This window comes from Phyllobates terribilis, unplaced genomic scaffold (genome assembly GCF_046119375.1).
Source record: "Phyllobates terribilis strain yellow unplaced genomic scaffold, ASM4611937v1 Scaffold_3__8_contigs__length_932513732, whole genome shotgun sequence".
Taxonomy (NCBI): Eukaryota; Metazoa; Chordata; class Amphibia; order Anura; family Dendrobatidae; genus Phyllobates; species Phyllobates terribilis.
In genome coordinates, this window is record NW_027362763.1 from 139,009,302 (window position 1) to 139,033,063 (window position 23,762).

A 23,762-nucleotide genomic window follows, 5' to 3' on the forward strand; every position below is an offset into this window, starting at 1 on the left:
ACACCTATCCTGAAGAAACCACAGCTTGATCCGACCTCTATGTCCAGCTATCGTCCCATATCGCTGTTTCCGTTCACCAGCGAACAGCTGTCACGGGTGTGTCAGAGGTGACAGACAGTCGCCCTGCAGTTGGTTGCAGGAGATCTCAACGTTTGGCATTAGAGACATCTTCTTAGAGGCTGTCTCTAGGATCCAGGGGCTACCTCCCTCTGGCTAATTAACACCCTGCCTGGGTGTATAAATACTTGCTGTGTTTCAGAGGGAGGTGCCGGAGATATTCATTACTAATTGTGAAAGCTTTAGCAAGAGCAGTACTTCGTCCTCTCTGGAGCTTGAGGCCGTGTGCACATTTGTCTGGAGTTCGTCTAAAGCTAAGCAATTTCCCCCTGTTTGTCCACCCCTGTTGTCTATAGTGTTTAGTGGAGATCGACTAGTGCTCATCTCCTCCCTTCCCTAGCCATACGCCATGGAAAGACAGGGCGAGGCACGCGTGCGGCGATTGGTAAAGAGCCAATACAGGGACGTTAGGGGAGACAGGGTGACGCTAGATCAACTTAGGAGGTCTCCACTTCCCCCCTTTCCCTAGAGTCTTGGCTCACTTTCCCTGTTCCCTTTGTGTTGCACTAGGTTTTTCCCACACCTTGGTGACAACAGCATGTCCATTCTGAACTTTCCTCCCACCTCTCATCTAACTCACTCTTTGACAACCTACAGTCTGGCTTCTGTCCCCACGACTCCACCGAAACTGCCCTGACCAAAATTATTAGCTACTTACTTACAGCCAAAGCTAACAGACAATTGTCCATACTTCTTCTAGACCTGTCCTCTGCCTTCGCATCAGTCGAACACAACCTCCTTCTACAAATCCTCTCTTCCCTTGGTGTCAGAGACCTTGCCCTCTCCTGGATCTCCTCAAACCTTTTTAACTGCACATTTAGCATCTCCCACTCCCATACAACAGCCTTATCCTGCCCTCTTTCTGTTGGTGTCCCTCAAGGCTCTGTCCCGGGACCCCTCCCTACTTTTCTCAATCTATACCTTTGGCCTAGGACAGCTCATAAGTCCAATGGCTTCCATTACCACCTATATGCTAATGACAATCAGATCTACCTCTCTGGCCCAGACGTCACCTCTCTGCTGTCCAGAATCCCAGAGTGTCTTTCAGCCATATCCTCCTTCTTCTCCTCTCGCTTTCTAAAGCTCAATGTGGACAAAACTGAACTCATCATCTTTCCTCCATCCCTCATAATCCCCCTACCCGACTTATCCGTCACAATTAATGTCTGCTGCCTCGTACTAACCCTGGACTCTGCCCTGTCCTTCAAACCAGACATCCAAGCTCTTGCCACCTCCTGCAACCTCCAACTCAAAAAATATATCCAGAATCCGTCCTTTCCTCAACCCTTAATCTACTAAAATGTTAGTACATGCTCTCATCATCTCCCGCCTCGACTACTGCAATATCCTCCTCTGTAGCCTACCTGCTAACACTGTCGCACCTCTCCAGTCCATCCTTAACTCAGCTGCCTGACTAATCCACCTCTCCCCATGCTACTCCTTTGCTTCTCCCCTATGCAAATTCCTTCATTGGCTGCTAATTCCCCAAGGTTTCCAGTTCAAACTACTAACACTGACCTACAAAGCCATCCATAGTCTGTCTCCTTTGTATATCTCCAAACTAATCTGCCGATCTTCCAACACACAACCTCTAGTCCTCCATAGACCTCCTTCTTTCCTCCAAACGCATACGTTCCTCACCCAATCGCCTTCAAGACTTCTCCCGAATATCCCCCATCCTCTGGAATTCTGTGCCCCAACACATCTGATTATCCGCCAGTCTTGGAACTTTCAGACGGAACCTGAAAACCCATCTCTTCAAGAAAGCTTAGAGCCTGCCATGACCTCGCTGCCACCTCACCACCACCGGAGCTGCGACCTCACCACCACCGGAACTGCCACCTCACCACCACCGGAACTGCCACCTCACCACCACCGGAGCTGCTGCAACCCCCCAAACTACTGTCTCCTTCCCTATTATCCAGTAGACTAAGCCTGGAAGGATAGGGTCCTCTCCCCTCTGTATCAGTCTGTCATTGTTAGCTTGTTCTGTGTAATTTATATTTATATTTTGTATGTAACCTCTTCTTATGTACAGCACCACAGAATCAATGGTTCTCTAAAAATAAATAGTGTCAGCGAATATCACAAGACAAAAAAAAGAACCGCAATTCAAAGAAAAAATAAATGATGATACGGCCCCTTTAAATATGGATGCAGGGTGTAGAATTTAATTACAAGTTTAAAGTGACAGTACGCTACAAAACCTCCTTCACTGTTCAAAAGTGACATGGAAAAACACTCAGAGCCAGAGACTAGCCACAGTAAATAAATAATGTCCGGAGATGAGACGGCACACTGAAAATATCTCCCTTCTCTCTTGTACCGGACAGAGACAGTGCTGACAGGTTCAGACTGCTTGGCTACACCGGAGCTGTATATCCCATAACACTACAAGGGGTGCAGGCGGCAGGAGGAGCTGCAGTCCTAATACAGGAATCTGGCTTATATATACCTGGATGAGATCTGTGCCTGTCTACAAATGTGTACTGACCATGGCCATGCCCTCTGCTAAAAATGATCCTATAGGAGTATCTTCACACAAAGTTTTTGTATTTTACATCGATTTTGGAACAGTTTTTGTTCCAAAATTCACCTTAAAAATCCTACTTCAAATACTATATGAATAAGTTTCCTATTGATGTCATCGGGAAAACACCTATAGTGCACATGGTGCAGTTTTTGTATCCGTTTTTTTTTTCGGTTTGAAAAAAATTACATATGGCTATATGCACACAGCGTTTTTGGAGGCGTTGTTGGAGCAGGAACCAAGTGGAAATTGAGTGGAAAGTCTTCAAATCTTCTTCCAGATTTCGAAATTCCTCAAAAACTTGCAGGTTCTGCCCAGTTTGGCTATGTTCACATGCAGCGTTTTGCACCAATTTTTTTGCAACTTTTTTATGCAAAGTAAAAGCTGCTTTTTACAGTACCAGCATTACCAATGAGATCTAAAGAAGCACTCCTCCCATCAAAGTTTTTATCTTACTATATTGCAGTCATCATATTATATAGCACTGCGCACTTACAATTGCTCATTCTACCTTTCAACCTAGCTAATTCTTCTCTTTTCCATTAGGTCTATGATGACATCTCGTGATTGAAAACTAACTAGCTGAATGCTTCTAAGCTCTATGTAGAAACAGGAGGTCAATTTTCCCTGCAGGAGTCATCATTAGAACTACAATTCTATATCCATGCAAAGTCCCTGGCAGGGGGAAGGAGTGGAGCTGCTGGGTCAGGAGATCAAGAGGGGGTGGAGCTGGGCTGCCAGGGACTTTGCAGTGAGGTAGAATTGTAATTCTAAATTTTTATAAATGCATCAATGCCAAAAAGAAAAAAAACAGATGGTATGTGGGCCCCTTAAAGGATTATAATAACAAGATAATTATAGAGGACAAAGAAAAGGCTGAAATATAAAACAGGCACTTTTCATCCGTGTTCACCAATGAACTGTCTGTTCCAGGGATCATTCAACAAGGAAAAAAATCAAAGTTCTTCATCCGATATAACTAATTTAACACAAGAAGAAGTATGTCTGCGTCTGAACAAATGAAATATTGACAAATCCCCCGGGCCAGATGGCATTGATCCACGGATATTGAGGGAACTGAGCTGAGTAATTGACAGACAGCTGAATCTCATCTTCTTAGACTCTCTTGTAACAGGGGTGGTGCCACAGGATTGGAGAATGGCCAAAGTGGTACCGATATTTAAGAAAGGTAAGAAGGTGGATCCAGGTAACTACCATCTGGTAAGTCTGACATCGGTAGTGTGCAAAGTTTTTGAGGGCAGCGTAAGAGATCACCTGCAGAGTTATATCACAGAGAATAATGTAATAACTGACAACCAACATGGATTCATGAAAGATAAGTCGTGTCTAACCAACATGTTGGCTTTCTATGAGGAGGTAAGTGCAAATCTGGATGTTGGTAATGTGACTGATGGGATTTAGCTGGACCTTATAAGGGCATTTGACACTATACTACACAACAGCCTTATACTGAAGCTCCCACATAGCCCTCCAAATATTATAATAGCCTTCCATATAGTATAATGGTCCTCATAGTCCTCCATATAGTATACTGTACCCCATAATCCTTGATATAGTATGCTGCACCCCATAGTCCTCCATATAGTATAATGCACCCCATAGTCCTCCATTTAGTATAATTCACCCCCATAGTCCTCCATATAGTGTAATGCACTCCCAATAGTCCTCCATATAGCATAATGCACCCCATAGTCCTCAATATAGTATAATGCACCCCATAGTCCTTCATATAGTATGATGCACCGCATAGTCCTCCATATAGTATAATGCACACCCCATAGTCCTCCATACAGTATTTTGTACACCATAACGTACTCACTTATTTAAAAAAAAAACAATACTCACCTCTACACTCCTCGTTCCCCCACTGCTCCGGTCTCTGCAGCGAGCATTCTGAAGCACCACACATCTCGGCGCAGCGGGCGCCATGTAGTAACATCATTACGCCAGTTGTGCTGCATTTTATTGCATGAAATAAGTATTTGATCACCTACCAACCAGCAATAATTCTGGATCTCACAGACCTGTTAGTTTTTCTTTAAGAAGCCCTCCTACTCTGCACTCATTACCTGTATTAATCGCACCTGTTTGAACTCATTACCTGTATAAAAGACACCTGTCCAAACACTCCATCAAACACACTCCAACCTCTCCACCATGGCCAACACCAAAGAACTGTCTAAGGACACGAGGGACAAAATTATAGATCTGCACAAGGCTGGAATGGGCTACAGGACAATAGGCAAGCAACTTGGTGACAAGTCAGTAACTGTTGGCGCAATTACTAGAAAATGGAAGAAGCACAAGATGACTGTCAATCTACCTCGGTCTGGGGCTCTATGCCAGATCTCCCCTCGTGGGGTAATGATGATTCTGAGAAAGGTGAGTAATCAGCCAAGAACTACACGGGAGGACCTGGTCAATGACCTGAAGAAAGTTGGGAACACAGTCTCAAACATTACTGTTAGTAACACACTACGCCGTCATTGATTAAAATCCTGCAGGGTACGCAAGGTCCCCCGGCTCACGCCAGTACATGTCCAGGCCTGTTTGAAGTTTGCCATTGACCATCTGGATGATCCAGAAGCGGCATGGGAGAAGGTCATGTGGTCAGATGAGATCAAAATAGAACTTTTTGGTATCAACTCCACTCGTTGTGTTTGGAGGAAGAAGAAGGATGAGTACAACCCCCAGAACACCATCCAAACCATGAAGCATGATGGGGGAAACATCATACTTTGGGGGTGCTTTTCTGCAAAGGGGACAGGACAACTGTACCATATTGAAGGGAGGATGGATGGGGTCATGTATCGCGAGATTTTGGCCAAAAACTTCCTTCCCTCAGTAAGAGCATTGAAGATGGGTCGTGGCTGGGTCTTCCAGCATGACAATGACCTGTAACACACAGACAGGGCAATTAAGGGCTGGCTCCGTAAGAAGTATTTCAAGGTCCTGGAGTGGTCTAGCCAGTCTCCAGACCTGAACCCAATACAAAATCTTTGGAGGGAGCTGCAGCTCAACATTGCCCAGAGACAGCCCCGAAACTTGAAAGATCTGGAGAAGATCTGTATGGACAAGTGGGCCAAAATCCCTGCTGCAGTGTGTGCAAACTTGGTCAAAAACTAAAGGAAATGTCTGACATCTGTAATTGCAAACAAAGGTTTCTGTACCAAATATTAAGTTTTTTTTTTCTAATGTATCAAATACTTATTTCATGCAATAAAATGCAATTTAATTATGTAAAAATCATACAATGTGATTTTCTGTTTTTTTCTTTTTAGATTCTGTCTCTCACAGTTGAAGTGTACCTACAATAAAAATTGCAGACCTCTCCATTCTTTGTAGGTGGGAAAACTTGCAAAATCGGCAGAGTATCGAATACTTATTTTCCCCACTGTATATATACACACGTGGTCAAAATTGTTGGTACCCCTCGTTTAATGAAAGAAAAACCCACAATGGTCACAGAAATAACTTGAATCTTACAAAAGTAATAATAAATTAAAAATCTATGAAAATGAACAAATGAAAGTCAGACATTGCTTCTCAACCCTGCTTCCACAGAATTTTTTTTAAAAATAAACTCATGAAATAGGCCTGGACAGAAATGATGGTACCCCTGAAAATAATGTGACAAAAGGGACATGTTTAATCAAGTTGTGTCCACTAATTAGCATCACAGGTGTCTACAATCTTGTAATCAGTCAGTGGCCTGTATATAGGGCTACAGATACTCACTGTGCTGTTTGGTGACATGGTGTGTACCACACTCAACATGGACCAGAGGAAGCAAAGGAAAGAGTTGTCTCAGGAGATTAGAAAGAAAATTATAGACAAGCATGTTAAAGGTAAAGGTTATAAGACCATTTCCAAGCAGCTTGATGTTCCTGTGACTACAGTTGCATATAGTATTCAGAAATTTAAGATCCATGGGACTGTAGCCAACCTCCCTGGATGTGGCCGCAGGAGGAAAATTGATGACAAATCATAGAGACGGATAATACGAATGGTAACAAAAGAGCCCGGGATAACTTCTAAAGAGATTAAAGGTGAACTTCAAGCTCAAGGAACATCAGTGTCAGATCACACCATCCGTTGTTGTTTGATCCAAAGTGGACTTCATGGGAGACGACCAAGGAGAACACCATTGTTGGAAATAAATCATAAAAAAGCCAGACTGGAATTTGCCAAAACGGAAGTTTTTGGCAAGGCACAACAGCTCTATGTTCACAGATGGAAAAATGAAGCATATCAAGGAAAGAACACTGTCCCTACTGTGAAACATGGAGGAGGCTCTGTTATGTTCTGGGGCTGCTTTGCTGCATCTGGCACAGGGTGTCTTGAATCTGTGCAGGGTACAATGAAATCTCAAGACTATCAAGGGATTCTAGAGAGAAATGTGCTGCCCAGTGTCAGAAAGCTTGGTCTCAGTCGCAGGTCATGGGTCTTGCAACAGGATAATGACCCAAAACACACAGCTAAAAACACCCAAGAATGGCTAAGAGGAAAACATTGGACTATTCTGAAGTGGCCTTCTATGAGCCCTGACATAAATCCTATCGAGCATCTTTGGAAAGAGCTGAAACATGTCGTGTGGAAAAGGCAACCTTCAAACACGAGACAACAGGAGCAGTTTGCTCATGAGGAGTGGGCCACAATACCTGTCGAGAGGTGCAGAAGTCTCATTGACAGTTACAGGAATCGTTTGATTGCAGTGATTGCCTCAAAAGGTTGTTCAACAAAATGTTAAGAAGAACCATCATTCCTGTCCAGGCCTATTTCATGAGTTTAATTTTTTTATAAATTCTGTGGAAGCAGAAAAGCAATGTCTGACTTTCATTTGTTTATTTTCATAGATTTTTAATTTATTATTACTTTTGTCAGATTCAAGTTATTTCTGTGACCATTGTGGGTTTTTCTTTCATTAAACGAGGGGTACCAACAATTTTGACCACGTGTGTATATATATATATATATATATATTTTATTGCTTTTCACTGCTTAAAGGAAGTGCCTTCAGTAGCCATATTTTGAGACACATACCTTTTTTATTATTTTGGTGGAATTCAATAGAATAACACATAGGAACCGAGTCGGCAATACATTGCAATTAGGCTTATAAACCATATGTGCATAGGATAGCTAGCTTCATATAGCAGCAAAATAAAAAAAATGTTTGGGCTGTGTTCAAATCCCTTGAAGTAGGATTGGCCAGAAGAAGTGCAGACCAGCGCGAAACAGCTGTAGCCTGTGTGCTTCATGCACTTTCCCCATGTCCTTTTGCACTATTGCTTGAAGATTGTACAACTTTTCGTTTTACTGATGAGTGTTATCCCTGTCTTCCAGATTTGAACTGTGTGTTAGACCTCATTCACACGTCCCTGTTTAAACACATAAATACTTGAAGAAACGGTACCGGTGTCATCAGTGTTTTGGATCAGAGTGTCAGAGTTTGTCCATTTTTACAGTCAGTTATCAGCGTTTTTTTCTGGATGGATAAATAAATTAGGAACTTTCTCTTATATTTTGCAATGTTACATGCGGACAGCACACGGACTGTACACTGATGCCATCCGTCTGCTGGACGTGTTTTTCATGGGCTTTTATTGGCCCTTTTCATCTGCGATACCGGAAAAAAAACTACATGTGGACAGCACCATAGATTATAATAGATATGTGTTCTGTCTGTAAGTAAAACAGATGCGACACGGACGTCTGAATGAGGCCTTATTGGAAGTGGTCTGCCCAGAAAACAGCAATTCTGCCATTTTGATTCTATTTCTCTATTTCGACGTTTACCCCATTGAGTAAATATTTTTATATTTTATCAGTTTGGGCAATTACACACATGGAAATTCCAAATATGTTAATTATTTTAGATTTCGTTATTTCGATTTTGAGAAGGAGTGTTGGGGTTATTTAAACATTTATATATATTATTCAACATCTTTTTGCATGTTTAGATTTTATTATAGAGGACTTGAACATGCGATCACTTGATTTTGGGGTAAGTGAAGAGTCTCCGCGAGCTCAAAGAACACTGGATTTTGGCTGTTGGAGCTGAAAAGAGGACATCAGTAAACCGCGCGCCTACCGGCGTGCGCATTTTGAAGCTTTTTTTTTAAGCTTTTTTCACTGTTTTCAGAACATTAACAATAAGAACATGGAAGAGTCCAGGAGCCATTTGGTGAGCTGCATATCCTGCTACATGTTCACAGACTTGCCAGTGGAAAAGCCAGACTTCACATGCCAGAAATGCAAGCTTGTGTCCCTGTTGGAGGAAAAGTTGCGAAATCTAGAAGAGAGGTTAACTACCTTGAAAATCATTAAGGAAGGTGAAGAGTTCTTAGACAGAGCAGAATTATCTCTTCATGATTCAGAAAGAGAAGAAATTCGAACTGCACCTGACGAAACAGAGGAATGGAAGCATGTGACCCAGAGAAGCAGGAGGATAGAGAGGCAGTCAGCACCTATACTGCTCAGGAACCAGTACCAGGCTCTCTCGCAGGAGCACCATGAAGAAATACAGCAAGATAAGACTTTGCCAGCAATGAATGACCTTGTAAGCCCTCAGAATCCTCCTGGATGGAGAAAGAAGAATGATGTGAAGAAAAAACGGAGAGTGGTGGTCATGGGGGATTCCCTGTTAAGAGGAACAGAGGCCGCTATCTGCAGACCAGACATAACCTCAAGAGAAATGTGCTGTCTTCCAGGAGCAAAAATTAAAGATGTGTCTGACAGGATATCAAGACTCTTCAGACCTACAGATCACTACCCATTCCTGCTAATACATGTGGGGACAAATGACACCGCAAGAAAGGACCTGGCAACCATCTGCAGTGACTTTGAAGACTTAGGCAAGAAAGTGAAAGAATTGGGAGCGCAGGTGGTCTTCTCATCCATCCTCCCAGTGGATGGCCATGGAACAATGAGGTGGAATAAGATTCTACAGGTGAACAACTGGCTACGTCGATGGTGCCGTCAACAAGGATTTGGATTTCTGGATCACGGAATGAATTACCTATACGATGGACTACTTGCTAGAGATGGGGTGCACCTTACGAAGACTGGAAAACATGTATTTGGAAGTCGCCTTGCTACACTCATCAGAAGAGCTTTAAACTAGAACAATGTGGGAAGGGAAGCAAAAGGCCAGAAAAAGCCATACAGCTGACAAATACTATTGAGATCTCTGCTACTGGAAGTGGAAAAGAAGAACAAAGACAAAAAAATCTAAATAATAAAAATATGGGAGGAAGAGAAACCAATCACAAACTAAAATGTTTTTATACAAATGCACAAAGCATGGGCAGCAAACAAGGAGAATTGGAACTACTAACGCAGGAAAAGGAATATGATGTTATTGGAATCACTGAAACTTGGTGGGACGATACACATGATTGGAATAAAAGGCTAAAAGGATACAACTTATTTGCAAGAAACAGACTTGATAAACGAGGAGGAGGTGTTGCATTGTATGTTAGAAAAGCGTATATCTGCACAGAGATTGAAGCTTCAGAGACTGGGAGTTCTGTGGAAACTGTTTGGGTAAGAATACAAGGAGAGAACAACGGAAAGGACACCATTGTAGGCATTTACTACAGGCCACCTGGGCAAGCTGAAGATATGGATGAACTCTTTATGTATCAAATGACCAAGTTCTCCAAAAAATATGACGTAGTGGTCATGGGAGATTTCAACTATCCAGACATTTGTTGGGAATCTCTCTCAAGTAAAACTAACAGGTCAAGCAAATTCTTATCCTCTCTTGCTGACAACTTTATCTTCCAAAAGGTAGGGGAGAAAACAAGGGGATCTGCTACTTTGGATCTAATCCTTATAAACAGGGAGGAAATGGTTGAGGAGGTAAAGGTGGCTGGGACCCTAGGAGGCAGCGATCATGCTATTATAGAATTTTGGATAACTAGAGGAGGAAGACATGTGAAGACTCAAACTTCAAGGTTAGATTTTAGAAAGGCAGATTTTAAGAGACTCAGAAAGAGAATAGGAGGGATCCAATGGCTGGATGTCCTTAAGGACAAAAATGTCCAGGAAGGATGGGAAATTTTTAAAAATGAGATTCTCAAAGCACAATCGTTAACAATCCCGAAAAGTAGGAAGAATGGGAAGCATTTAAGGAAACCAGGATGGATGAACACAGAACTTAAACACATGCTAAAAAGAAAGAAAGAAATGTTTATTAAATGGAAAGAGGGAGGCATATCTAAAGAAGATTATAATGCAGTCTGCAGATCCTGCAGGGCACGTATCAGGTTAGCTAAAGCTGACAATGAATTAAGGCTTGCAAGAGATGTCAAAAGCAATAAAAAAGGATTTTGGGGGTATGTCAAAAGTAAAAGAAAAGTCAAAGATGCTATAGGATTTTTACAGGATGAAAATGGAGAAATGGTAAGAGAGGATGTTGAGAAGGCCGAACTTTTTAATTCCTATTTTGCATCTGTTTTCTCTCAGAAAGAAAATGTAACATCAACTGATCTTCACTGTCCTTTTAAAGGAATAGAGGAATCCAAGTTATCAGTAAACAGAAAGATTGTGAGGGAATATTTAGCTAACATAAATGAGTTCAAGTCTCCAGGTCCAGATGAATTACACCCTAGAGTACTGAAGGAGATTGTAGAAGAAATTTTAGAACCACTCTCCATAATCTTTGAAAATTCTTGGAGAACAGGAGAAGTCCCAGAAGACTGGAGAAGAGCAAATGTTGTTCCTATCTTCAAAAAGGGGAAGAAGGTGGACCCAGGGAACTATAGGCCGGTGAGTCTGACTTCTATACCAGGAAAGATCTTTGAACAAATTATTAAACAACATGTATGTAAGTACATGGATAAGAATGAAGTGATTAACCAGAGTCAGCATGGGTTTGTAACTAACAAGTCATGTCAGACTAACTTAATTTCCTTCTATGACAGAATCACTGACTGGGTGGATCAGGGAAATGCTGTAGATATAGTATATCTTGACTTCAGCAAAGCATTTGACAAAGTATCTCACATCATCCTTATTGAAAAAATGACCAAGTATGCAATGGACCAGGCAACTGTTAGGTGGATTCATAACTGGCTTAGTGATCGGACTCAAAGGGTGGTTGTAAATGGCTTCACATCCAGCTGGATGAATGTCTCAAGTGGGGTACCACAGGGCTCCGTCCTGGGACCTGTATTGTTCAACATCTTTATCAATGATTTAGATGAAGGAATTGAGGGTAAACTGATTAAATTTGCTGATGACACAAAGCTAGGAGGGATAGCTAATACTAGAGAAGAGAGAGAGAGGATTCAAAAAGACCTAAATAAACTGGAGCAGTGGGCAGCAACCAACAGAATGGTTTTTAACCGGGAAAAATGCAAAGTACTACATCTGGGCAATAAAAATGAAAAAAGCATATACAGAATGGGAGGAATAGAGCTAAGCAACAGTACATGTGAAAAAGACTTAGGTATACTAATAGATTATAGACTGAACATGAGTCAACAGTGTGATGCAGCAGCAAAAAAGGCAAATACAATTCTGGGATGTATTAACAGAAGCATACAGTCTAGATCACGTGAAGTCATTATCGGTCTTTACTCCTCTTTGGTCAGACCTCATCTGGAATACTGTGTACAGTTTTGGGCACCACATTTTAAAAAAGACATCGACAAACTGGAGCAAGTTCAGAGAAGAGCGACCAGAATAGTGACTGGTCTGCAAACCATGTCCTATGAGGAACGGTTGCAGGATTTGGGAATGTTTAGCTTGCAAAAAAGAAGACTGAGAGGAGACTTAATAGCTGTCTACAAATATGTCAAGGGCTGTCACATTGTAGAAGGATCATCTTTATTCTCATTTGCACAAGGAAAGACTAGAAGCAATGGGATGAAACTAAATGGGAGGAGACACAGATTAGATATTAGAAAAAACTTTTTGACAGTTAGGGTGATTAATGAGTGGAACAGGCTGCCACGAGAGGTGGTGAGTTCCCCTTCAATGGACGTCTTCAAACAGAGGCTGGACAGACATCTGTCTGAGATGATCTAGTGAATCCTGCTTTGAGCAGGGGGTTGGACCAGATGACCCAGGAGGTCCCTTCCAACTCTACCATTCTATGATTCTATGATTCTATGATTCTATGATTGCTTAAACAATATACAGGCTGGGCTTTATACAGTAGGTGTATTAACATGGTAGTCATAGGGGGGGTTTCAGTAGTCCCCCGGCTCCCATGACATCTCACAGCCTGTGACCTCCCCCACCCACACACACCAGTTCCTAACCTCTTAAATGCCACTGTCATAATGGGAATCAGGTATTTAAGAGGTTGAACCAGTATTAAAGGGGGTTTCCACTTTTAGAAAAGCAGACCCCAACTGATTAGATAGTAGTATAGTAGTAAACAAATAGATAGTGCTCCGGCCTCTGTATTTTGATGATGTTACGACTACAGCTCACATCACCACTGCAGCCAATCACTGAGCTCGGTGGCTTGTACTGTCAACAACAGCAGAGCCAATGAGCTCAGTGATTGGCTGCAGCGGTGATGCGTGCTGTAGTCATGATGTCAAAGCTAAAGTAAAAATACCAAAACCCAAGCAGTGGCAGAGAACCAAGGAAGGGAGAGTAACTATCTGTATTTGTTTACTAATATCTGATCAATTGGGGTCCACTTTTCTAAATGTGGAAAACCTGGCACATCTGGTGGGCCTTATCTAAAACAATTAATACATTTTAAGCTTCCACATTAAACTCTGTTTACCACCTATGGTCTAAAATTGTCTGGACCAAATTGGACAAATGATACACAAAATACATGGAATTAAAGACCATTTTAGGGTTAAGTGCAGTAACGGGTGTCATAGTCTGGCTAACAGGAAGCAGCCCAGGTCATAAAATCCAGAAAAAGTCCATTATACTGGGAGTGGTAGATGGCCTCGGGTGACTCTGTACGTTACCTTATGCTACCTACTTCCCATAAAGGGCGCGCTGAATATTTTCCTAATGAAATATTGAGGAGTCTACTTTCATTGTAAGTGTTTCACACGGCTCGGGGTAAGTAGAGTTCAGCCGGCTACTCAGCTCTGTTTACAAACAACCTGATACTCTATCCACATATTACCACCAGCGATGGCCGCACGGCACAGACAGAATGCATCTCGCATTGTAATGCCAATGCAACCAATGACAGAGAGGTACAAAAGGTCCATCCCCAGCGAGGAGAGGTGTAAGAGAGGAACACAGGACATTAGAGAGACTGTTCAAAGAGTAGAGAGGTAATACCAGATTGTGAGCCCCACAGATCCAGTATGGAGAGACACATCCATCTCATCACAGCCCTATAGAGCCAGTACAGAGAGAATTATCCATCCCCTCACAGCCCTACAGACCCAGTATGGAGAGATACATCCACCCCCCACACAGCCCTACAGACCCGGTATGGGAGACACATCCAACCCATCACAGCCCTTCAGACTCATTACAAAGAGACACATCCATCCCAAAATGGAAAAACACATCAAACCCATCACAGCAGTTCAGGCCTGGTATGGATAGACACAATCATCCCGTCACAGGCCTAGAGATGAGGTATGGAGAGACACATTCATCTCATCACAGCCCTACAGGCATGGTATGGAGAAACACAACCATCCCCTCACAACCCTACAGACCCGGTATGGAGAAACACAACCATCCCCTTACAGCCCTACAGACCCATTATGGAGAGACACATCCAACCTCTCACGGTCCTACAGGCCTGGTATGGAGCGACACAACTATCCCCTCATAGCACTATAGACCCAGTACGGAGAAACACATCCAAACCATCACAGCCCTACAGATCCATTATGGAGAGAAACAACCATTCCCACACAGCCCTACAGGCTTGGTAATGGAGAGACACAACCATTCCCTCACAGACCTACAAATCCGGTATTGAGAGACACATCCTCCCCCTCACAGCCCTACAGACCAAGTATGGAGAGATACAACCATCCCCTCACATCCCTACAGACCCAGTACGGAGAGACACAACCATCCCTCACAGCCCTATAGATCCAGTATGGCAAGACACAACCATCCCCTCACAGCCCTACAGACCAAGTATGGAGAGATACAACCATCCCCTCACATCCCTACAGACCCAGTATGGAGAGACACAACCATCCCTCACAGCCCTATAGATCCAGTATGGCAAGACACAACCATCCCCTCACAGCCCTACAAATCCAGTATGGAGAGACACAACCATCCCCTCACAGCCCTACAAACCCAGTATGGAGAGACACAACCATCCTCTCACAGCCCTACAGACCAAGTATGGAGAGATACAACCATCCCCTCACATCCCTACAAACCCAGTATGGAGAGACACAACCACCCCCTCACAGCCCTATAGACCCAGTATCGAGAGACACAACCATCCCCTCACAGCCTGACAAACCCAGTAAGGAGAGACACAACCATCCCCTCACAGCCCTATAGACCCAGTATGGTGAGACACAACCATCCCCTCACAGCCCGATAAACCCAGTATGGAGAGACACAACCATCCCCTCACAGCCCTACAGACCCAGTATAGAGAGACACAAGCATCCCCTCACAGCCCTATAGACCCAGTATGGTGAGACACAACCATCCCCTCACAGCCCTACAAACCCAGTATGGAGAGACTTGTCCATCATCTCACAGCCCTACAGACCCAGTATGGAGAGACACAACCATCCCCTCACAGCCCTACAAACCCAGTATGGAGAGACACAACCATCCCCTCACAGCCCTACAAACCCAGTATGGAGAGACACAAGCATCCCCTCACAGCCCTATAGACCCAGTATGGTGAGACACAACCATCCCCTCACAGCCCTACAAACCCAGTATGGAGAGACTTGTCCATCATCTCACAGCCCTACAGACCCAGTATGGAGAGACACAACCATCCCCTCACAGTCCTACAAACCCAGTATGGAGAGACTTGTCCATCATCTCACAGCCCTACAGACCCAGTATGGAGAGACTTGTCCATCATCTCACAATCCTACAAAGCCAGTACGGAGAGACACAACCATCCCACTATGAGAACAACTAACAGGTCCACCGGACAGATAACACTACTGTAGTGGTGTGTGTAAGGTGATGATTATTGGAAAGAGACTGATATTCTTGCTGTTTGCTGTAACTATGTTTGTGCCTTCACCTAAACAAAACCGCCAAGCTTTGTAGCTCACGTGATCCGTAACCATAAAGGGTAATACTTTCACGTGAATAAGAACAAGATGATGTTGAAGATGACAATTTATGTCTGTGATGCTTCATCACTACATAGGACCGCACACTTGTCCACCATTCACATCATCATACAATTTGCTATGCAATTTCTCCTGAGTACACTGATATCTCATATGTGGAGGAAAACTACTATTTGGGCGCACGGCAGGGCTTGGAAGGAGTGACAATTGATATAGCGCAATTTTGGCTGGAATAGATTGTGAATGCCGTGTCAGATTTGACATGCCAAAACAGCAGAAACCCCCACAAGTGACCTCATTTTGGAAACTACACCTCCTCTTGAGGAATTCATTTAGGGGTGTAGTGAGCATTTTTAACTCTCAGGTGATTCACAGAATTGTATAACATTGGGCTGTGTAAAGAATAATAGGAGAAAATGAACAGTGCAATTTGTTGTACAATTTCTCCTGAGTATAACAGTACCTCATATGTGGTTGAAAACTACTTTTGAGGCACAGTGCAAAGTTCAGCAGGGAAGACGCGCCATATTGGATGTCAGATTTTGCTGGAATGATTTGAAGGTGCCATGGCACATTGGCAGAGCCCCTGAGGTGTTAGGACAGCAGAAGTGACCCAATCTTACAAACTACTCTTAATGGATTAATTTAAGGGTGCAATGATCATATTGGCATCACAGGTGTGTCACAAAATTTTATACCATTGGTCAGTGAAGAAAAAATAATTACATTTTTACCACAAACATTTTGCATTAGCCCCAGATATTACATTTTGACAATTGGAAAAGGGTAAAAATGGCACCAAAATGTGTCACACAATTTCTGCTGAATGTAGAAATACCCCATATGTGGCTGTACAGTACTGTTTGGCCACATGGTGAGACTCGGGAGGGACAGAGCGCTATTTGACTCTTGGAGAACAAATTATCGTAGAATAGTTTGCAGACTCCATATACAGAGCCCCTAAGTGCCAGAAGAGCAGTGCCTCCATCTGCTTCATTACAGGGAATCTTCCGCCGGGGGTTGCTTCTGAATTACGTATTTCAGAGATTTACATAGAAACGCTCAGTGTAGAGCGCAGGATAACTGTGAGCCCTGCCTTACAGCGATCTTTGGGTGACAGGATGAACAAATCAACAGTAGGTGAAGAATTGGTTTTATTTATTTTTTAACACTGATCTTCGTGCGGTATAACTTATTGTGATTTATTTATTTTTTTAAACATTTTCAAAAAAAAGTTTGCTTTTTTTTTTTTTTTTACTTAGTTCCTCTATGGGATTTCAAATTTTATTTCTCTGATCACTGGTCTCATGTATTGCAATGCATGAGACCTGTCAGCTTTACATTGGCCGATCGCCTGTTAGACCCTGCTGCTGGCTGGGTCTAACAGGCCACCGTAGTTGGCAGAACCAGAGGTCGTCATGTGACCTCTGGCTGCCATGACAACCCTCGACTCCCCCATGATCACTTCACGGGGGTGCTGGAGGGGTGAGAGACAGAGCCCCCTCCCTCTTACAAACTTCCAAATGCCGTGATCACTATTTATCGCATCATCTAGAAGATAACACAAGATTAACATCACCGGGACCTGAACCAACCTGAGTTTATCTACTGTCGGCAGTCGGGAACAGGTTAATGAAACCCAATTGCAAAAATGATTTTTAGCCCGAAATATATATGCATTTAGCTAAAAAAAATTAACATCAAGAGTGGACAACTCATATATTATTTCATTTTTTTGCGATTTATTTTTTTACTTCCCTTCTTCAGAGAACCAGAGCATTTTTACTTTTAGGTCTACATCAGGATCACATCACTTGAAAGCCTCTGTCAGAGATTGATAGCGGCATCTAAGTGGTTAAACAGTAGCGACCAAAGCTAACTCTGATTGCTGCTGTTAGAGGCAAGTGCCGGCTGTATTACTCAGCCAGCACCCGTCCTATGTGGACCGGACTCCGCTCCTACATATGCTCCATGCACCTGCACCCTCTCTATGACGTCATAGGGCAGGAAGGCATTAAGCAGCTGTGCCCAAATGCAAGCTGTGCTGTGATTGTTACTCATGGGCAATAAATCTGTCACACATTTAGGTTTCAGGTCCAAAAAAAACACCATAGAAAGATGCTGAATACAATGCACTGGTATATAGTAATACACCCAGCACAGCCATGACTCTTGTAGCCTCACATAGACACACCCGGAGCCGACCCCAGCCACCCTTGTTGAGATCTAGATCCGGAGCCGGTTGAGCGAGAGTTGGGTTCAGTCAAGATCTGTGTGTATGTGACAACAATCAGCTCCCGGACACTGTGTGCAGTAAACACCTCATGTTCTACCTTTCAGCATAGATGTCAAGTTTCCCCAGATCGTCTGAAAGTCCAATGAGAGCGTCCAGCGTCCCCACCTAAAAGACATGAAGTGTAGACATGTTACCTCAGGAAAATGGTTTATCTATCTATCTATCTATCTATCTATCTATCTCATATCTATCTATCTATCTATTATCGATCTATTATCTATCTCATATCTATCTACAGTGGGTACGGAAAGTATTCAGACCCCTTTAAATTTTTCACTCTTTGTTTCATTGCAGCCATTTGGTAAATTCTAAAAAGTTCATTTTTTTTCTCATTAAAGTACACTCTGCACCCCATCTTCACTGAAAAAAAAACAGAAATGTTCAAATTTTTGCAAATTTATTAAAAAAGAAAAACTGAAATATCACATGGTCATAAGTATTCAGACCCTTTGCTCAAACACTCATATTTAAGTCACATGCTATCCATTTCCTTGTTATCCTCCTTGAGATGGTTCTACTCCTTCATTGGAGTCCAGCTGTGATTAATTAAACTGATAGGACTTTATTTGGAAAGGAACACACCTGTCTATATAAGATCTCACAGCTCACAGTGCATGTCAGACCAAATGAGAATCATGAGCTAAAAGGAACTGCCCAAGGAGCTCAGAGACAGAATTGTGGCAAGGCTCAGATCTGGCCAAGGTTACAAAAGAATTTCTGCATTACTCAAGGTTCCTAAGAGCACAGTGGCCTCCATAATCCTTAAATGGAAAAAGTTTGAGACCACCAGAAGTCTTCCTAGACCTGGCCGTCCAGCCAAACTGAGCAATCGTGGGAGAAGAGCCTTGGTGAGAGAGGTAAAGAAGAACCCCAATATCACTGTGGCTGAGCTCCACAGATGCAGTAGAGAGATGGGAGAAAGTTACACAAAGTCAACTATCACTGCAGCCCTACACCAGTCGGGCCTTTACGGCAGAGTGGCCTGACGGAAGCCTCTCCTCAGTGCAAGACATATGAAAGCCCGCGTAGAGTTTGCTCAAAAACACATGAAGGACTCCCAGACTATGAGAAATAAGATTCTCTGGTCTGATGAGATGAAGATAGAACTTTTTGGTGAGAATTCTAAGCGTTATGTGTGGAGACAACCAGGCACTGCTCATCACCTGCCCAATACAATCCCAAAAGTGAATCATGGTGGTGGCAGCATCATGCTATGGGGGTGTTTATCAGCTGCAGGGACAGGACGACTGGTTGGAATTGAAGGAAACATGAATGTGGCCAAGTACAGAGATATACTGGATGAAAACCTCCTCCAGAGTGCTCTGGACCTCAGACTTGGCCGAAGGTTCACCTTCCAACAAGACAATGACCCTAAGCACACAGCTAAAATAACAAAGGAGTGGCTTCAGAACAAATCTGTGACCATTCTTGACTGGCCCAGCCAGAGCCCTGACCTAAACCCAATTGAGCATCTCTGGGGAGACCTGAAAATGTCTGTCCACCAACATTCACCATCCAACCTGACAGAACTGAAGAGGATCTGCAAGGAACAATGGCAGAGGATCCCCAAATCCAGGTGTGAAAAACTTGTTGCATCACTCCCAAGAAGACTCATAGCTGTACTAGCTTAAAGGGGTGCTTCTACTCAATACTGCAAAGGGTCTGAATACTTATGATCATGTGATATTTCAGTTTTTCTTTTTTAATAAATTTGCAAAAATTTCTACATTTCTGTTTTTTTTTCAGTCAAGATGGGGTGCAGAGTATACATTAATGAGAAAAAAAATGAACTTTTTAGAATTTACCAAATGGCTGCAATGAAACAAAGAGTGAAAAATGTAAAGGGGTCTGAATACTTTCCGTACCCACTGTATCTATCTATCTATCTATCCCATATCTATCTATCTATCCCATATCTATCTATCTATCTATCCCATATCTATCTATCTATCTATCTATCCCATATCTATCTCAAGGCTTGAGAAAGGCTCACACTGGAGCCGAAACATTGATAGAGCTCTTTTTTTTTTAGCTAATAAATCACTATTTTTCTACCAGGAGTGCTGTTTTCATCTATTTTTTCTATATGGAAGGTTTGATATATACCTAGAGGAAGGGCACCCTGTGTTTTCCAAATTGTTTGCTAGTGCAATTTGACATCATTTTTTGCTATATATCTATCCATTCATCCATCTAGCTATCAGGCACTGTTGGAGGTGCTCCAATGGACCTGGAGAAGGGGCTTACAGAATTCCAGGTGGAATATTTCTGTTGGGCTGGAATCCCACCTTGACCAGTCTGGGTATGTGTGAGCACCCCAGACTTCGCTGCTGTACAGGAGGATTGGGGTGATGATAGCAGCGACGATTTTAAGCTAGACCCTCACTGACGGTTTCATATAGTAGTTTCCTTCGGATGGCATTGAAGGTCTTGCAGGCCTTGATCTCCAGGGTCTCTATGGCTTGTTTGAAGCTTCATCACTGGTGAATATCTATCCCATATCTATCTATCTATCATCTATCTTATCTATCATCTATCTATCATCTATCTTATCTATCATCTATCTTATCTATCTATCTCATCTATCCCATATCTATCTATCTATCTATCTATCCCATATCTATCTATCTTCTATATCATATCTATACATTAGTTGTTTCTTTCACAATTTCCGCAGTACTATGACGACATGGCGACATATGTCATATGGAACCGGCGGTGGACACAGATAGAAGAGGACCCCTGTGCAATAATGTGTCTATGACAGAAGCTTCTTGCCCCTTTGGAAGTGGCAGTGGCCCCCTTACCTTCTGGGCCCCCGTATGGCTGCACAGGTTGCCCCAATGATATATCCATCCCTGCATCTAACACATAAATAGATTTTGGTCACAAGTTGCAGGCGACTTTGCCTCCTAGGACCACAATAGAGGCAGCGGGTGCACACGACTTGCACATGACCTTTCGGTGAATTTGCTGCATTTATTAGTTTTATATCAGAAGTTTTATAGGAAGGCGCAGACATTTTTTAAGTCTTCTGTTGTGTCTGAACCTTCCCGTCACACGACCGAGTATTTCACAACAAATACAAAGTGTATTTTGGAAACAAAATGAGAAAAATCAGAAAAGATTCTGCTTCCACCTTGTACTTTCAGGGTAAAGTCACACAATGGAGGCAGCTATCCGCGGTCAGAGGAAGATGACAGGTCTTTTCCAAGATCTCCACTTGCTGTCACTGAATAGATTTAATGTCAAAGCCTGGGAATGTGTCATTGTCTCTGTTTGTTTCAATGTATCAGTGTAGAAGCTATTAGCTTAGGGTCTGGAAAAATCAGAAGAAAGCCATGTGCTGCTGGGCTTAGGCTATGTTCACACATCATGGTTTTCTCGGCATTAATTTTCTGCAGCAAAACCTGATCTCTTGCCAGAAGATTGTTCAGGATTTTTGTTGCTGTTTTTTTGGTGCGTTTTTGGTGCATTTTTTCAGCGTTTTTTCACTGTTCTTTTGTCTCTGTTATTCATGTACATAAAGTTCAGTGGAAACAAAAATCTCATTCTGGTTTATGCACAAAAAAAGCTGAAAACTTGACACCTGTGTTTTTTCAGCGTTTTTTTCACCATCCATTACTTTCAATGGGTGAAATAAGTGACAAACTCTATCAAAAACCATGCAAAGCACAAAATCCTGAACAAAAAAAAATCCATGATGTGTGCATGAGATTTCGGGAATTTCATAGACTTTGCTGGTACTGCAAAAAGCAGCTGAAAATTTGCATAAAAAAGCAGCAAAAAATGCTGAAAAACCCTTAGCCTTAGTCTGGATACTCCAGTAACGATCCTCCGGCCGTGCGAGCGGCTCTAAACCAGGAGCGAGCTATTCTCCATCCATCAACAGCAAATAGAGATCTTACATCATGAACAATGAAAACAAACTGGTAAAAACCACTCATTGGTCTCTGCTGGGTTTCCCCCTATAGGTGGCAATAATCTACAATATATTGGTGATCTGTCCTCACCTTCAGGTCAGGTATGATGAACTTTGAGTTGGCGGACAGGTTGGCCTTAGAAGTGACGGTATTCATCCTCTCCAGCGCTGTTAGATTGGTCTTATCTCCGGGAACCGAAATCAACCAAAACTCCGACATTTTCTACTGGTGTGAGGAGCTTCAGGCACTGGGAGGGAAAGGGTTACAGTATATCAATGAATGTGTGTCATGTCAAAAGGCATAGTAAGTAATACATGTGTATATACACTGAGTAATACATGTGTATACACTGAGGAATAGATGTGTATACACTGAGTAATACATGTGTATACACTGAGTAATACATGTGTATACACTGAGTAATACATGTGTATACACTGAGTAATACATGTATATACACTGAGTAATACATGTATATACACTGAGTAATACATGTATATACACTGAGTAATACATGTGTATATACTGAGTAATACATGTGTATACACTGAGTAATACATGTATATACACTGAGTAATACATGTATATACACTGAGTAATACATGTGTATATACTGAGTAATACATGTGTATACACTGAGTAATACATGTATATACACTGAGTAATACATGTGTATATACTGAGTAATACATGTGTATATACTGAGTAATACATGTGTATATACTGAGTAATACATGTATATACACTGAGTAATACATGTGTATATACACTGAGTAATACATGTATATACACTGAGTAATACATGTGTATACACTGAGTAATACATGTGTATATACTGAGTAATACATGTGTATATACTGAGTAATACATGTATATACACTGAGTAATACATGTGTATATACACTGAGTAATACATGTATATACACTGAGTAATACATGTATATACACTGAGTAATACATGTGTATACACTGAGTAATACATGTGTATATACTGAGTAATACATGTGTATACACTGAGTAATACATGTATATACACTGAGTAATACATGTGTATATACTGAGTAATACATGTGTATATACTGAGTAATACATGTATATACACTGAGTAATACATGTGTATATACACTGAGTAATACATGTATATACACTGAGTAATACATGTATATACACTGAGTAATACATGTGTATACACTGAGTAATACATGTGTATATACTGAGTAATACATGTATATACACTGAGTAATACATGTGTATATACACTGAGTAATACATGTATATACACTGAGTAATACATGTGTATACACTGAGTAATACATGTGTATATACTGAGTAATACATGTGTATACACTGAGTAATACATGTATATACACTGAGTAATACATGTATATACACTGAGTAATACATGTATATACACTGAGTAATACATGTATATACACTGAGTAATACATGTGTATATACTGAGTAATACATGTGTATACACTGAGTAATACATGTATATACACTGAGTAATACATGTATATACACTGAGTAATACATGTGTATATACTGAGTAATACATGTGTATACACTGAGTAATACATGTATATACACTGAGTAATACATGTATATACACTGAGTAATACATGTATATACAC

General features: G+C 41.9%; 1 protein-coding gene across 1 annotated transcript in view; it reads right to left on the bottom strand.

The window, feature by feature from the left end:
• Positions 1 to 23,762, bottom strand: part of ATP6V1C2 (ATPase H+ transporting V1 subunit C2) — a 68,328-nt gene that overhangs the window by 38,007 nt on the left and 6,559 nt on the right. Inside the window, exons 2-3 of the mRNA XM_073672970.1 lie at positions 22,219 to 22,375; positions 18,243 to 18,310 (exon numbers count right to left, since the gene is read on the bottom strand). Of these exons, the coding sequence (XP_073529071.1) occupies positions 18,243 to 18,310; positions 22,219 to 22,347 (197 nt within the window). The 5' untranslated portion in view covers positions 22,348 to 22,375. The remainder of the gene's footprint in view (positions 1 to 18,242; positions 18,311 to 22,218; positions 22,376 to 23,762) is intronic.